This window comes from Pseudophryne corroboree, chromosome 3 (assembly GCF_028390025.1).
Source record: "Pseudophryne corroboree isolate aPseCor3 chromosome 3, aPseCor3.hap2, whole genome shotgun sequence".
NCBI lineage: Eukaryota > Metazoa > Chordata > Amphibia > Anura > Myobatrachidae > Pseudophryne > Pseudophryne corroboree.
The window spans coordinates 787,061,258-787,077,887 of NC_086446.1; the positions used below are offsets into that span (position 1 = coordinate 787,061,258).

Sequence of the window (16,630 nt, forward strand, 5' to 3'; positions counted from 1 at the left end):
CGGGTGAGATCGTGTGTCTAACAGATGTCCACTCACGGATTGATGTCTTGACATTTTTACATAATGGCGTTCTGAGCCATTGAAGATTTGAGTTACCTGCCGCATTGCCATGCGGCTTATTGGTTCTCACTGGTTGTTGTGTATACAACTGCCGTTGCTTTGTTTGACTGCTTAAGGGCAGCGTGAGCCAGGCCTGAAAAACAAAATTACATGAAACTCACGGTTGTTTCTCTCCACAGAAATCTTTAGTAACAAGCGAAAGATTTATTCGTTCTGAAGAGAAACCAGAGTCTATCCCTGGTCCGACTGAAAGCGAATCATTTAATGCATTGTAAAATGCACAGAGTTCTAGGACATTTATCTATTGCATTGTAAAATGCACAGAGTTCTAGTACATTTATCGACAGCAATCTGTCGTGTTTTAGAACCTTTGCGTTGAATTTAACTACAAATCCTGACTCTCTGTGACTGTACAAATCCTAACTCTCTGTGACTGTCGTCCAGAGTATACGCACCCTTGTCCCTTTGTGGGAAACGCGAGTGAAGGGTGGCGAACTAATTGAAAACACATCTTTATTCTTAATAAGTGAATACAGCAATGTACCGCTAGTGTGCGTGTACTTTTTGTTGTTGCTGGTGTAGTAGGTAAAAGTATTTGATTTACCGTATTTATATCTTACTTCGGAATTGATATCGTTTAAACAGACTTAGATGTGATTGTTTTCGAACTTAATCTGCTACCGCATTAGTAGCGCAAGATAGAGGAACTTTGTTGATACATAGTTCTTATGTGAGATGAGCTATCATTGCAACATCACTTTGGTAAATACCGCAAGCGATAAGCAACGGTAGAAACGAAATGGGTAATGGTTGTGGCGATTTGCAAACGCTAGAACCTGAGATGAAGAAACCGGACTGGTAAATACGCATTGTGAAGATCAAATGCAATTATACAATTTTGTGGCTCCAATAAACCAAACTAACTGCAGAAAATCCATTTTCTAACTGTAGTAAATGACTTGCTGATTGATATTGCAACGGAGCTGTTTGATTTTGCTCAAACAGAGGGAAATAAGTAACTTTGACTCTATTGGCGTACTATTGCCTGGTTTATAACCCAGCAAAGACTAAATGACAACCTGCCAAACCGTTCGACAGAAGCAGTTTTGTACTCCAAGCTGTAAATAGCTGAGACATATATGAGTTGAAGTCATGAAACCTCGCAAATGTAACATGAAAAGACGCACTTCCACAATTGTAAAAGAGGACATCAAACCACTGGTTTGTTGACTGTAACGTCCTGTCGTTACAAGGCGTGACTGTTTCTTATACAGGAATAAAACGCCGTTACCAGTATACTGTATGCGCTAATGTCAGAATATCCTAAAAGGGATAAAATGCCGTTACAAGTATATCAAATTTATGAGCAAACAAGCTCTGGCCTTGTCGCGCTTAACTAACGACAATGAAAATAACCGGCGTTAGCAGAAGCTTTACAGATATACTCTGCAGCTTATTTAACCGTGATCGACCTGGTTTCATACATAGAATCTAGTGACCCAAATGTATCTGGGGTTTTTATAATGTTTGACAGAAACGCATATACCAATGGCGGATCGCGTAACTTTGGAAACGATTATGTATGGTTGTCCAAAACCCCGCACTACCTGAGTGCTGGACTAATGTACCCTTCTCACTGGTAGTTATCGGTGTGAGATTTGACATAGAATCGTGCATTAAATATAAGACCAGTGAAATAAACACTCTGGTACCCAAAGGTAAATTGTCCCTTTGGAAAGATTGTCTTTTGTTAGCGCTGGCGGAGTTAAAGATTGTCTTTTGTTAGCGCTGGCGGAGTTAAAGATTGTCTTTTGTTAGCGCTGGCGGAGTTATTCCGAGACTCCGATTACCGCTGTTTTAATTTGGATTGCCAATGTTAACATTTTTAGTCTGCACTAGAGCCTTATTCGCTATGTAGACAGACATCTTAATAGGCAACAGACAGACACTTGCACGACTTAATAAAGTTATTATATGGCATATATATCTATATATATATGTTATTGCTGAACAGCATATTTATTAGGAAACTAAAGTGTTCCTTATGTGAAAAGCAGTTCACATGGGCATGAAACCCGAACCAAATTCCTACTAACCCCCCTGCGCCTTCTGGTGGCTTAAAGATGTAGGGCAGGAATGTTCTAGAATTATCCTAAACTAAAAATTCCCACTAACACCCCTGCGCCACCTTGTGGAGTAGAGGTGTATTGCCGGAATGTTCTGGAATTATAACTGGAAAAACAGCAATGATTAAAAAGGGCGTCATGCCATGTTTTCACATAAAATCACAGTACAGGTTACCTGCTGCATTTTTAATATAGACTTAATAGCCTATTATACAGATTATACAGTGATAACACAGGTGTAGGATACAGTAAAATACATGTATTTTCTTGCAGTGTTAACAGAAAATAACAGAAAACATGGTTAAACCTGCAATAGATTATGCCACTGATAGCCTATTGCCAACCAAAGCCTCATATATATATTATATATATATATAAAATGCTTAACATATAATCACAGTTCATACTGATATTAGACACAGTCTGGCAGCAACAAGCTTCATTATATATTAGATATATAAAATGTGCTGAACATATAATCACAGTTCCCACTGATCTTATATCTACAGTCTTATACTGATAATATAGCCCCTGATTCTGTTTAAAACGCTGCGCTGCTTATTTTAAACCCATGCAGCCTTTGCTGCTGCTATGGGCATTACTCCCCCTCCCCCCCCCGTCTCCCCATGTTACCTGCAGCGTACGGGGTTCGAGGTGCAGGGAGAGCAGGAGAGCGATAGCAGAAGAGCGCTGTATATAGCGCCGGGGAGCCGTCCGGACGAGCGGGCGGCGTAGTACACCGTCTCCTGTGTCCGGCATCAGCAGCGTGCAGTGTGTCATTGAAAGAGCGTCCGGCGTCCGTGAGTGACGTGCGGCCGCTCTTTAACATACAGGAAAGTCTCGGCAGTCTCCGTGTAATGGTGCCGGGCATTAGCGCAGTGAGAGCGGCCGGCGTCTGAGTGACGTGCGGCCGCTCTGCGCGTATTCAGCACACGGAGTCTCTCTGCGGCGTGTAGTGGTGCCGGGCATCAGCACAGTGAGAGCGGCCGGCGTCTGAGTGACGTGCGGCCGCTCTGTGCATAGTTTAGCAGGACCCCTCAGCGGCACTTAGTGGCGGGTACAGTTAACACTTTCACACACAGCAGGGCGGCAGCGTGAGCTGACCGCCCTGACACCCCTACCTTGTGCCGTTTTCATCCTGGCTGTGACGAGCTTCTCTGTGTAAGCTTCGTTGCAGCCTCCAGCTTCTCATCTGTGACGGGCTTCTGTTGTAAGCTCCTTGCAGATGTAGTTTCTTCCAGCTCTTTGTCTCATCCTGGCTGTGACGGAGCTTCTTCCTGTAAGCTCCGTTCAGTTTGCAGGAGACAGTGGCTGCCTGTGGCTGTGAGGGTGCTCTTTGTGAGGACCGACACGCCATGCGCTGCCTTGTAGCGCCTGTGGCTGTGAGGGTGCTCTTTGTGAGGACCGACACGCCATACGCTGCCTTGCAGCGGCACCATCCCGGACCCAAGTTTTTCCAGAAACTGGGACGGGAAGTGTAAAAATTAAAAATAAAATAAAAATAAAAATCTTCTGAAAAGTGGCCATTGCCACAAGCCGATGTTCATCTGTGAGCACCGAAAAAAACACTGGCAAAGTACACTGAGGTACTTGGGGATATGGAGGGGGGGGAGAGTCCTAAATTTGAATATTCAGTGCCTTTGTTCGGCTACGCCCGTCCATATCCCAAGAGTACTCCAGTGACCCCTAGTGGATGATAAAGAAATGTAGTTTGGACATGCCTGGGCTAGGTTCTACCATTTGCTGGAGTAACTACGGACACTTGAAAAAGGACTTGTGCCTGAAATATCCTGTTGAAAGCTAGAGAACAATGTAGCAACAGTTTGCTATCTGAAGCGATTTTAGACGGACGCCATAGTCGTTCTTCTAGTACTTTGTGCTACACAACAGAGATTTTGACTAAGCAATATCATTTTTGAGTGGACCCCTGCTGTAAATTATGGACATTTAATGATGGGAGTAATCTCTAAGATACATAAGCAGTCCAATTATGTGTGTGTGTGTGTGTGTGTGTGTGTGTGTGTGTTGTTGTGCAATTATCACAGCAGTATAGATGAAGTAAAAGTTATATATAACAATCATATATACTGGAATAACATCTTAGCACTTGAAAGCAGAATTCTGCCTGAGACTCAGAAACACACTGCCGCCGTCATTTGGCAGATAAGTCGTGAACACCAGAACTTCCCTAACATCTGTAACCATGGAAACAAACTGTGTACTGTACAGACTTTTATACATAGTTACAGAAGAGGAAGTGTCATGGATTCATGACCTACCATATCGCCTGCAATAGTGTGTTTAGGAGTCATTAACAGGTGATTTCTTACATAATAGGACAAACAATTTATAAATGAGGTTTAACCTTTATGTGTCAGCTTTGGGGCAAATGTAGTTATATATACCTCCGAGGCAAATAGCAGCCATTGATTTACACTGCATCAATACAAACGTTGGCTAATAAACCCCAGAACTTACTGAGAGGAGAGGAGGCGAAGCCGGCGAACGAGCTGGCCATGATATAATCCGCAATTTGTTGCAGGGCCAGCAGACCCGCGGGGTTCTTCCCCTTCTTCATCTGATCCTGAATGAGACTTTCCAGATCCTCACGGAATGCCTGCAGGCACAGAGGTAGGTTATAAATAGTATGACATTGCACAGTGTTCGGGAGCGTAGACAGTAAGACTTTACGCGGTGTGTGGGGGAGCAGACAGTATGACATCGCACAGTGTGCACGGGCACATACAGTATGACATTGCACAGTGTGCAAGGGCGCAGAGAGTATGACATTACACAGTGTGCAGGTGCGCAGAGAGTATGACATTACACAGTGTGCAGGTGCGCAGAGAGTATGACATTACACAGTGTGCAGGTGCGCAGAGAGTATGACATTACACAGTGTGCGGTGGTGCAGACAGTATGACGTTACACAGTGTGCAGGCAGTATAACATTACACAGTGTGCAGGAGTGCAGACAGTATGACATTACACAGTGTGCGGTGGTGCAGACAGTATGACGTTACACAGTGTGCAGGAGTGCAGACAGTATGACATTACACAGTGTGCAGGAGTGCAGACAGTATGACATTACACAGTGTGCAGGAGAGCAGACAGTATGACATTACACAGTGTGCAGGGGTGCAGACAGTATGACATTACACAGTGTGCAGGGGTGCAGACAGTATGACGTTACACAGTGTGCAGGAGTGCAGGCAGTATGACATTACACAGTGTGCAGGAGTGCAGACAGTATGACGTTACACAGTGTGCAGGAGTGCAGACAGTATGACGTTACACAGTGTGCAGGAGTGCAGGCAGTATGACATTACACAGTGTGCAGGAGTGCAGGCAGTATGACATTACACAGTGTGCAGGAGTGCAGACAGTATGACGTTACACAGTGTGCAGGAGTGCAGACAGTATGACGTTACACAGTGTGCAGGAGTGCAGACAGTATGACATTACACAGTGTGCAGGAGTGCAGGCAGTATGACATTACACAGTGTGCAGGAGTGCAGGCAGTATGACATTACACAGTGTGCAGGAGTGCAGGCAGTATGACATTACACAGTGTGCAGGAGTGCAGGCAGTATGACATTACACAGTGTGCAGGAGTGCAGGCAGTATGACATTACACAGTGTGCAGGAGTGCAGACAGTATGACATTACACAGTGTGCGGTGGTGCAGACAGTATGACGTTACACAGTGTGCAGGAGTGCAGGCAGTATAACATTACACAGTGTGCAGGAGTGCAGGCAGTATGACATTACACAGTGTGCAGGAGTGCAGACAGTATGACATTACACAGTGTGCGGTGGTGCAGACAGTATGACGTTACACAGTGTGCAGGAGTGCAGGCAGTATAACATTACACAGTGTGCAGGAGTGCAGGCAGTATAACATTACACAGTGTGCAGGAGTGCAGACAGTATGACATTACACAGTGTGCAGGAGTGCAGGCAGTATGACATTACACAGTGTGCAGGAGTGCAGGCAGTATGACATTACACAGTGTGCAGGAGTGCAGGCAGTATGACATTACACAGTGTGCAGGAGTGCAGACAGTATGACATTACACAGTGTGCGGTGGTGCAGACAGTATGACGTTACACAGTGTGCAGGCAGTATAACATTACACAGTGTGCAGGAGTGCAGGCAGTATGACATTACACAGTGTGCAGGAGTGCAGGCAGTATGACATTACACAGTGTGCAGGAGTGCAGACAGTATGACATTACACAGTGTGCGGTGGTGCAGACAGTATGACATTACACAGTGTGCGGTGGTGCAGACAGTATGACATTACACAGTGTGCGGTGGTGCAGACAGTATGACATTACACAGTGTGCAGGAGTGCAGACAGTATGACATTACACAGTGTGCGGTGGTGCAGACAGTATGACATTACACAGTGTGCGGTGGTGCAGACAGTATGACATTACACAGTGTGCGGTGCTGCAGACAGTATGACATTACACAGTGTGCAGGAGTGCAGACAGTATGACATTACACAGTGTGCAGGAGTGCAGGCAGTATGACGTTACACAGTGTGCAGGAGTGCAGACAGTATGACGTTACACAGTGTGCAGGAGTGCAGGAAGTTTGACGTTACACAGTGTACAGGAGTGCAGACAGTATGACATTACACAGTGTGCAGGAGTGCAGGCAGTATGACATTACACAGTGTGCAGGAGTGCAGGCAGTATGACGTTACACAGTGTGCGGTGGAGCAGACAGTATGACATTACACAGTGTGCGGTGGTGCAGACAGTATGACATTACACAGTGTGCAGGAGTGCAGACAGTATGACATTACACAGTGTGCAGGAGTGCAGGCAGTATGACATTACACAGTGTGCGGGAGTGCAGGCAGTATGACGTTACACAGTGTGCAGGAGTGCAGGCAGTATGACGTTACACAGTGTGCGGGAGTGCAGGCAGTATGACATTACACAGTGTGCAGGAGTGCAGGCAGTATGACGTTACACAGTGTGCGGTGGAGCAGACAGTATGACATTGCACAGTGTGCAGGGGTGCAGACAGTATGACGTTACACAGTGTGCGGTGGAGCAGACAGTATGACATTACACAGTGTGCAGGCAGTATGACATTACACAGTGTGCAGGAGTGCAGGCAGTATGACATTACACAGTGTGCAGGAGTGCAGGCAGTATGACATTACACAGTGTGCAGGGGTGCAGACAGTATGACATTGCACAGTGTGCAGGGGCGCAGAGAGTATGACATTACACAGTGTGCGGGAGCGTAGACAGTATGACATTACACAGTGTGCAGGAGCGCAGACAGTAACATTGCACAGTGTGCAAGAGCGCAGACAGTAACATTGCACAGTGTGCAAGAGCGCAGACAGTAACATTGCACAGTGTGCAAAAGCGCAGACAGTAACATTGCACAGTGTGCAATGGCGCAGAGAGTAAGACATTGCACAGTGTGCAGGTGCGCAGAGAGTATGACTTACACAGTGTGCAGGGGTGCAGACAGTATGACATTACACAGTGTGCAGGAGTGCAGGCAGTATGACATTGCACAGTGTGCAGGAGTGCAGAGAGTATGACATTACACAGTGTGCAGGGGTGCAGACAGTATGACATTACACAGTGTGCGGTGGAGCAGACAGTATGACATTACACAGTGTGCAGGAGTGCAGACAGTATGACATTACACAGTGTGCAGGAGTGCAGGCAGTATGACATTACACAGTGTGCAGGAGTGCAGACAGTATGACGTTACACAGTGTGCGGTGGAGCAGACAGTATGACATTACACAGTGTGCAGGAGTGCAGACAGTATGACATTACACAGTGTGCAGGAGTGCAGGCAGTATGACATTACACAGTGTGCAGGGGTGCAGACAGTATGACATTACACAGTGTGCAGGAGTGCAGACAGTATGACGTTACACAGTGTGCGGTGGAGCAGACAGTATGACATTACACAGTGTGCAGGAGTGCAGGCAGTATGACATTACACAGTGTGCAGGAGTGCAGACAGTATGACATTACACAGTGTGCAGGAGTGTAGACAGTATGACATTACACAGTGTGCGGTGGAGCAGACAGTATGACATTACACAGTGTGCAGGAGTGCAGACAGTATGACGTTACACAGTGTGCAGGAGTGCAGACAGTATGACATTACACAGTGTGCAGGAGTGCAGGCAGTATGACGTTACACAGTGTGCAGGGGTGCAGACAGTATGACATTACACAGTGTGCAGGAGTGCAGGCAGTATGACATTACACAGTGTGCAGGAGTGCAGACAGTATGACATTACACAGTGTGAGGTGGTGCAGACAGTATGACGTTACACAGTGTGCAGGAGTGCAGACAGTATGACATTACACAGTGTGCGGTGGAGCAGACAGTATGACATTACACAGTGTGCAGGAGTGCAGGCAGTATGACATTGCACAGTGTGCAGGAGTGCAGAGAGTATGACATTACACAGTGTGCAGGGGTGCAGACAGTATGACATTACACAGTGTGCGGTGGAGCAGACAGTATGACATTACACAGTGTGCAGGAGTGCAGACAGTATGACATTACACAGTGTGCAGGAGTGCAGGCAGTATGACATTACACAGTGTGCAGGAGTGCAGACAGTATGACGTTACACAGTGTGCGGTGGAGCAGACAGTATGACATTACACAGTGTGCAGGAGTGCAGACAGTATGACATTACACAGTGTGCAGGAGTGCAGACAGTATGACGTTACACAGTGTGCAGGAGTGCAGACAGTATGACATTACACAGTGTGAGGTGGTGCAGACAGTATGACATTACACAGTGTGCGGTGGAGCAGACAGTATGACATTACACAGTGTGCAGGAGTGCAGACAGTATGACGTTACACAGTGTGCAGACAGTATGACGTTACACAGTGTGCGGTGGAGCAGACAGTATGACATTGCACAGTGTGCAGGGGTGCAGACAGTATGACATTACACAGTGTGCAGGAGTGCAGACAGTATGACGTTACACAGTGTGCGGTGGAGCAGACAGTATGACATTACACAGTGTGCAGGAGTGCAGGCAGTATGACATTACACAGTGTGCTGGAGTGCAGACAGTATGACATTACACAGTGTGCAGGAGTGTAGACAGTATGACATTACACAGTGTGCAGGAGTGCAGACAGTATGACGTTACACAGTGTGCGGAGGAGCAGACAGTATGACATTGCACAGTGTGCAGGGGCGCTGAGAGTATGACATTACACAGTGTGCGGGAGCGTAGACAGTATGACATTACACAGTGTGCAGGAGTGCAGACAGTATGACATTACACAGTGTGCAGGGGTGCAGACAGTATGACATTACACAGTGTGCGGTGGAGCAGACAGTATGACATTACACAGTGTGCAGGAGTGCAGACAGTATGACATTACACAGTGTGCAGGAGTGCAGGTAGTATGACATTACACAGTGTGCGGGGGAGCAGACAGTATGACATCACACTGTGTGCGGGGGAGCAGACAGTATGACATTGCACAGTGTGCGGGGGCGCAGAGAGTATGACACTGCACAGTGTGCGGGGGAGCAGAGACCATAAGACATTGCACAGTGTGCGGGGGCGCAGAGAGTATGACACTGCACAGTGTACGGGAGCACAGACCATAAGACATTGCACAGGGTGCTGGGAAGAAAAAAGTATGACATTGCACAGTGTGCGGGAGCACAGACAGAATGGCATCGCACAGTGTGCAGGAGCGCAGGCAGTAAGACATTACACAGTGTGCGGGGGAGCAGACAGAATGGCATTGCAAAGTGTGCAAGATCGCAGACAGTAAGACATTACACAGTGTTTGGGGGAGCAGACAGTATGACATCGCACAGTGTGCAGGGGGCGCAGAGAGTATGACATTGCACAGGGTGCGGGGGAGCAGACAGTATGACATCGCAGTGTGCTGGGGCGCAGAGTGTGACATTGCACAGTGTGCGGGAGCACAGACAGAATGGCATTGCACAGTGTGTGGGGGAGCAGACAGTATGACACTGAACAGTGTGCGGGGGAGCAGGCAGTAAGACATCGCACAGTGTGCGGGGGGGGGCGCAGAGAGTATGGCATTGCACAGTGTGTTGGGGAGCGCAGACAGTATGACACGCACAGTGTGCAAGAGCACTGACAGAATTGCATCTCAAAGTGTACGTGGGAGCAGACAGTATGACATCGCTCAGTGTACAGGGGCACAGACAGCGTGACATCACACAGCGTGCGGGGGTACAGACAGTATGACAGGACGCAGACAGTATGATGTTACACGGCGTGCGGGGGCACAGACAGTATGACACTGCAGTGTGCAGGGGCACAGACAGTATGACATTGCAGTGTGCAGGGGCACAGACAGTATGACATTGCAGTGTGCAGGGGCACAGACAGTATGACATTGCAGTGTGCAGGGGCACAGACAGTATGACATTGCAGTGTGCAGGGGCACAGACAGTATGACATTGCAGTGTGCAGGGGCACAGACAGTATGACATTGCAGTGTGCAGGGGCACAGACAGTATGACATTGCAGTGTGCAGGGGCACAGACAGTATGACATTGCAAACAAAGAAATATATCAACTGCGCTGAAATGCAAGGGGTGCAGCTACTCAACAGGTTACCACAAACCAGAATACATATATGAAACAACAAAATTATGAATAGCGCTCCCCAATTGGGATATATATCACCAAAACGTAATGTCCATCAGATTCTTGCAAGGAATAGTGATGACAGTGTTTTCACGTTCTGATATCTTCTTACATAGACGTCCCAGATACCTCAAATGAGATCAGAAAAAGACGCCTCTCATAGCGTAAAACAGTTTTTTCATTTATTCTAAAACTTTTTAAAATTCATGTAGTAACAATGAACAAGTTATCCACCACCATACAGAGTAACTGCGTACCAGAGTGGGCCTATACAAGGCATGTGTTGCACATGGAAGGGTTAATCCCGGGCGTAACTCCTCCACGGTCCAGCTGTTCCGCCTTTTAAGGTTCCACGCCGTATCAGTCTCTGCCTTAATCCACCAACGCGTTTCAACATAGAGTCTTTTTCAAGGTGTACTGGTGGTTGTTAGGCCTTCTATATTTATACCACTACTGACCAATCACAAGTAGGTGGGCGGTCTTACACTCATTAATACACTTACAATCAACAATTTAACTCAGTTATAAAACCTTTTTACATTCTCCAGTATTCCCAACATTTACATATCCTTATTAAATAAAAATTCACTCTGGATCTGCATTTATATGGGTTTTAATTTGTACAAAATTTTCGTTTTACCGGAAATGGTCATTATCATTTCCGGTCCGTCCAGGTTGCTGTCCTCCTCTCATAATTCCTTCCAGTGTAGTTCCCCTCACTAGAGCTGAATTACCTTGCTCCGTGCTCTCTCAGTCCGGCTGTACTGGTGGAACGCATCTGCGCTCCACCGGCCACTTCCGGTTTACGCGATGATGCTCCGGCGCGTGGAACGCATTTGCGTTCCACCGGTCACTTCCGGTTTCCGCAATCGCGTCTTTTACATTCTGTTCTTGTGGGCCGCAAATGCGTTCCAGCTATGCAGGATTCCCACTTCCTGGTTGTGCTATATTATGAATCCCCATCCCTCTGTTTTAAAGTGCATAGTATTAGAATGACATGGTTTCTCCCATCTTATATAGGGAGACTGATCTTTAATGGGATATCACATCTAAGAACAATTAATTTATTGCTTATTTATATATCCCATATATTTGCATTACCAGAGAGACCCTTTCCTGTAATCACTGTATGCATATACCTTATCCCATAATTTATTCAAATATACATAGTCATCAGAAGGTCACCTTTTTTACAAGAATACCATTCTTATACTCCAAAATTCATTATATCTATTAGTATTTTAGTGCATAGCTCGTTATTTCAAAAACCACTTGAGTTCAAACTCACTATTCAGCCCTCTTGGTTCAAGGGTTTGCATCTCGTATATTAACTTCATTTCTGCCTTTGCTAGAGCAGATTCTGTTCCTTTCACCCTCCAATTGCCTTCGATTTTTCTAATTCCTACCATTCTTTTAATCCCCTTTGTATTACACTCATGTATATCCTTAAAGTGTTTTGAGACTGTATGATTCTCAAAACCTTTTTTAATATTTCTCAGATGTTCCCCCCATCTTTCTTTTAACATCCTCGAAGTCCGCCCAATATATTCCAATCCACATTCACATTGTATCAAATAGATGCAGTTTTTGCTTGTGCATGTGATAAAACTTGTTATTTTATATTCCTTTTTTTGTTTAAAATCTAAGGTTATTATTTTACTTTCTTGTTTTGTATGTGTTCTACACACTAAACATGTACCGCATCTATGAAAACCAACTGTTTTAATTCTGCCTGTGCGTTTTTCAGGTACAGCACTTCTCACGATTTTATTTTTTATGTTGGCAGCTCTTCTATATGTGAATTGTGGTTTTGGCGGAATTATATTCTTAAGTACTGGGTCCTGAAGTAATAGGGGCCAGTGTTTGGAAAAAATCTTTTCAACTTGTTTGTACTCATTGTTGAATGTGGAAATAAAGGGTAACACAGGATTTCTCCCACTTTTATTTTCCTTATATACTATGAGATCTTCCTGTGTGGATGCACCTATCTCCGCAATATCCTGATCTATCTGTAATTCTGCATACCCTTTATTAATAAATTTATTTTTTAACTCTCCAACTTGCTGCCTAAAAACACCATCCTCCGTGCAATTTCGTCTTATACGCTGTATTTGGCCTTTTGGAACATTATGTAACCATCTTGGATGGTGATGGCTGCTGGTATGTATATAGGAGTTACTATCTGTTGGTTTGAAATAATTTTTAGTATGCAGATTCGTCCCTTTTTTATATATAACCAGATCTAAAAAATCAACTTCTTCTAAATCAATCTTAAAAGCTAATTTAATATTCAATTGGTTCTCGTTGAGTTTGGTGCAAAAATTGTCTAGTCCTAATCGATCTCCTCTCCATACAAAAAATATGTCATCTATAAATCTAATCCAACTGATGACATTCTCACTGTGGGTTACATCACCTCCCCATATTTCAGTCTCCTCCCACCATCCCATGAAGAGGTTCGCGTATGAGGGAGCAAAACGTGTCCCCATGGCGGTACCCCGTTTTTGGTTGTAAAATTTACCATTAAACCAAAAAAAATTATTATTTAATATGAATGATATACCTTCTTTTATGAAATTTATCTTATTATTTTCCATGTTGTTTTTCCGAAGAAAGAATTCCACTGCTTCCAATCCTTTCTCGTGTTGTATGATAGTGTATAATGAACTTACATCTGCTGTTACCAGCAGACAGTCTTTATCAATACTCAATGTTTTAATTTTCTGGATCACCTCCATTGTGTCTTTAACATGTGATTTTAACTTTTTGACTTCTGGCTGTAGAAAATGATCCAGAAAATGCGACAGATTGGAGGTTAGGGAGTCTGTACCTGATATGATTGGACGGCCAGGGGGGTTATTAATATCTTTATGCACTTTCGGTAGAATGTACATTACTGGTAATACTGGATTGTCTTTAATGATATATTTAACTTCTTGATCTGTTATTATCCCATTGTTGTGTGATTTCGAAATGAATAGTTTCAAATTGTTCTCTATTCTTTCACTGGGGTTGCCCTTCAAAATACTGTATGTTTCTTGATCACTTAACTGTCTTAAAACCTCATTGTTGTATTTGATGGTATCCATTACAACAACCCCTCCCCCTTTATCTGTTGGTTTGATGGTAATATCTGTATTATTTTCCAATTTCTCTAATGCCAGTTTTTCTTTGGTGGTCAAATTTGGTTTTTTGTCGGCCCGGTAAGACAATTTTTCTAAATCTGCACATACCATTTTGTTAAAACTCTCTACTAAGCAACCTCTACTGAAAGTAGGATTAAAAGTGGATCTTGGTCTAAAGGTGTTAAGTTGACTGCTTGTGTCAATTTTCTGACCCACAAAATACTTTTTGAGTGATAGATTACGTACATATTTCTGGATATCTATATAAGTCTCAAACTTATTTAATTTGTTTTTTGGAGCAAATTTCAGTCCCTTTTTCAGGACTGATGTCTCATCCGTACTTAAAGGGTGTTGACTGAGATTAAATATTTTAATGTCTGGGCTTTCTTCTGTTATATTTTTGGCTTCTCCTGAATGGTCCTCTCCAACAGATTTTTTTCCCCCTTTACCTCTTTTCCCTCTACGTGTTTTTTTGATCTTTTTATATCCTACCAATTCCTCCTTCTCCCTCTCCTGTCTAAAAAATGTTCCTTACCCAATGCCTCATATCTATTGTAGGTGGGTATGGCTTCCCTCTCTCTTGTTTTGTATGGAGTTTGAAAATTCTCCCGAGTCATCCTCTCTTCATTGTAATTATTGTACCTCCCGGGTTGTCTCCAATTCTCCCGATATCTATAATTTTGTCTATTGGTTGTAACCCATGATTTTTTATTATTCCACCTATGATTCTGTTCATTATGGTGTCTAGGGTATTTATCTCTATTGTGCTCTTTATACTCTCTGTCTCTTTCTCTTTCTGGATGATTTTCGGTCCTCGTTCTTGGTGTTTTATGTCTATATGTTCTTACTGGAGTGCCATCTCCATAGTCACTCAGAACTTCATCATCTTTTGTTTCCCTTACATCCTCTCTATCTTCCTCTATGGTCTCTGCTTTGTCCCTGATGTACTTTTTCTGTTTTCTAAATATGAGCTCTTTTTCTTTAATGACCACTCTTGCTTCCATTTCCTTTTCTAACTCATGACATTCTTTTGATTTTCTAAATGGTTCTATCAGTAAAGTTAGATCTGTTATTTCTTTTTCCAATTCTACAAGTGATCTTTTTCTTTCCTTCACTATTAGATTCATTAATGAGATGGAACAGGATTCTAGAATGATATCCCATTCTTTACAAAAATCTGCAGTTTCATTGTTAGAAGCGGACTGTTTTTTAATTTTTAGTCCTCTTGGTATGAGCTTCTCTGATATATATTTTTCTAGCGTTACCGCTTCCCACCATACTTTACTCTCTCTAATAAGGACTTTTTCTAATTTTTTCATTATAGTGTCCAGATCTTCATCTGCCAATTCTACTATGTGTGATCTCTGTGATGTATTGGCTGAGCTTTCAAAATTGTCAAATAATGACTTGATGAGAATGGAGAATGTAAAAAGGTTTTATAACGGAGTTAAATTGTTGATTGTAAGTGTATTAATGAGTGTAAGACCGCCCACCTACTTGTGATTGGTCAGTAGTGGTATAAATATAGAAGGCCTAACAACCACCAGTACACCTTGAAAAAGACTCTATGTTGAAACGCGTTGGTGGATTAAGGCAGAGACTGATACGGCGTGGAACCTTAAAAGGCGGAACAGCTGGACCGTGGAGGAGTTACGCCCGGGATTAACCCTTCCATGTGCAACACATGCCTTGTATAGGCCCACTCTGGTACGCAGTTACTCTGTATGGTGGTGGATAACTTGTTCATTGTTACTACATGAATTTTAAAAAGTTTTAGAATAAATGAAAAAACTGTTTTACGCTATGAGAGGCGTCTTTTTCTGATCTCATTTGAGGTATCTGGGACGTCTATGTAAGAAGATATCAGAGTATGACATTGCAGTGTGCAGGGGCACAGACAGTATGACATTGCAGTGTGCAGGGGCACAGACAGTATGACATTGCAGTGTGCAGGGGCACAGACAGTATGACATTGCAGTGTGCAGGGGCACAGACAGTATGACATTGCAGTGTGCAGGGGCACAGACAGTATGACATTGCAGTGTGCAGGGGCACAGACAGTATGACATTGCAGTGTGCAGGGGCACAGACAGTATGACATTGCAGTGTGCAGGGGCACAGACAGTATGACATTGCAGTGTGCAGGGGCACAGACAGTATGACATTGCAGTGTGCAGGGGCACAGACAGTATGACATTGCAGTGTGCAGGGGCACAGACAGTATGACATTGCAGTGTGCAGGGGCACAGACAGTATGACATTGCAGTGTGCAGGGGCACAGACAGTATGACATTGCAGTGTGCAGGGGCACAGACAGTATGACATTGCAGTGTGCAGGGGCACAGACAGTATGACATTGCAGTGTGCAGGGGCACAGACAGTATGACATTGCAGTGTGCAGGGGCACAGACAGTATGACATTGCAGTGTGCAGGGGCACAGACAGTATGACATTGCAGTGTGCAGGGGCACAGACAGTATGACACTGCAGTGTGCAGGGGCACAGACAGTATGACATTGCAGTGTGCAGGGGCACAGACAGTATGACATTGCAGTGTGCAGGGGCACAGACAGTATGACATTGCAGTGTGCAGGGGCACAGACAGTATGACATTGCAGTGTGCAGGGGCACAGACAGTATGACATTGCAGTGTGCA

General features: G+C 44.4%; 1 protein-coding gene and 1 pseudogene across 4 annotated transcripts in view; both read right to left on the reverse strand.

The window, feature by feature from the left end:
- The window catches only part of ADD3 (adducin 3), a 141,655-nt gene that overhangs the window by 16,790 nt on the left and 108,235 nt on the right, over nt 1-16,630 (reverse strand). For all 4 annotated transcript variants that reach the window (XM_063962645.1, XM_063962641.1, XM_063962643.1 and 1 more), the window contains one exon: nt 4,665-4,803. In XM_063962645.1, coding sequence (XP_063818715.1) covers nt 4,665-4,803 — 139 coding nt within the window. The remainder of the gene's footprint in view (nt 1-4,664; nt 4,804-16,630) is intronic.
- On the reverse strand, nt 186-293 carry LOC134899902 (U5 spliceosomal RNA; annotated as a pseudogene).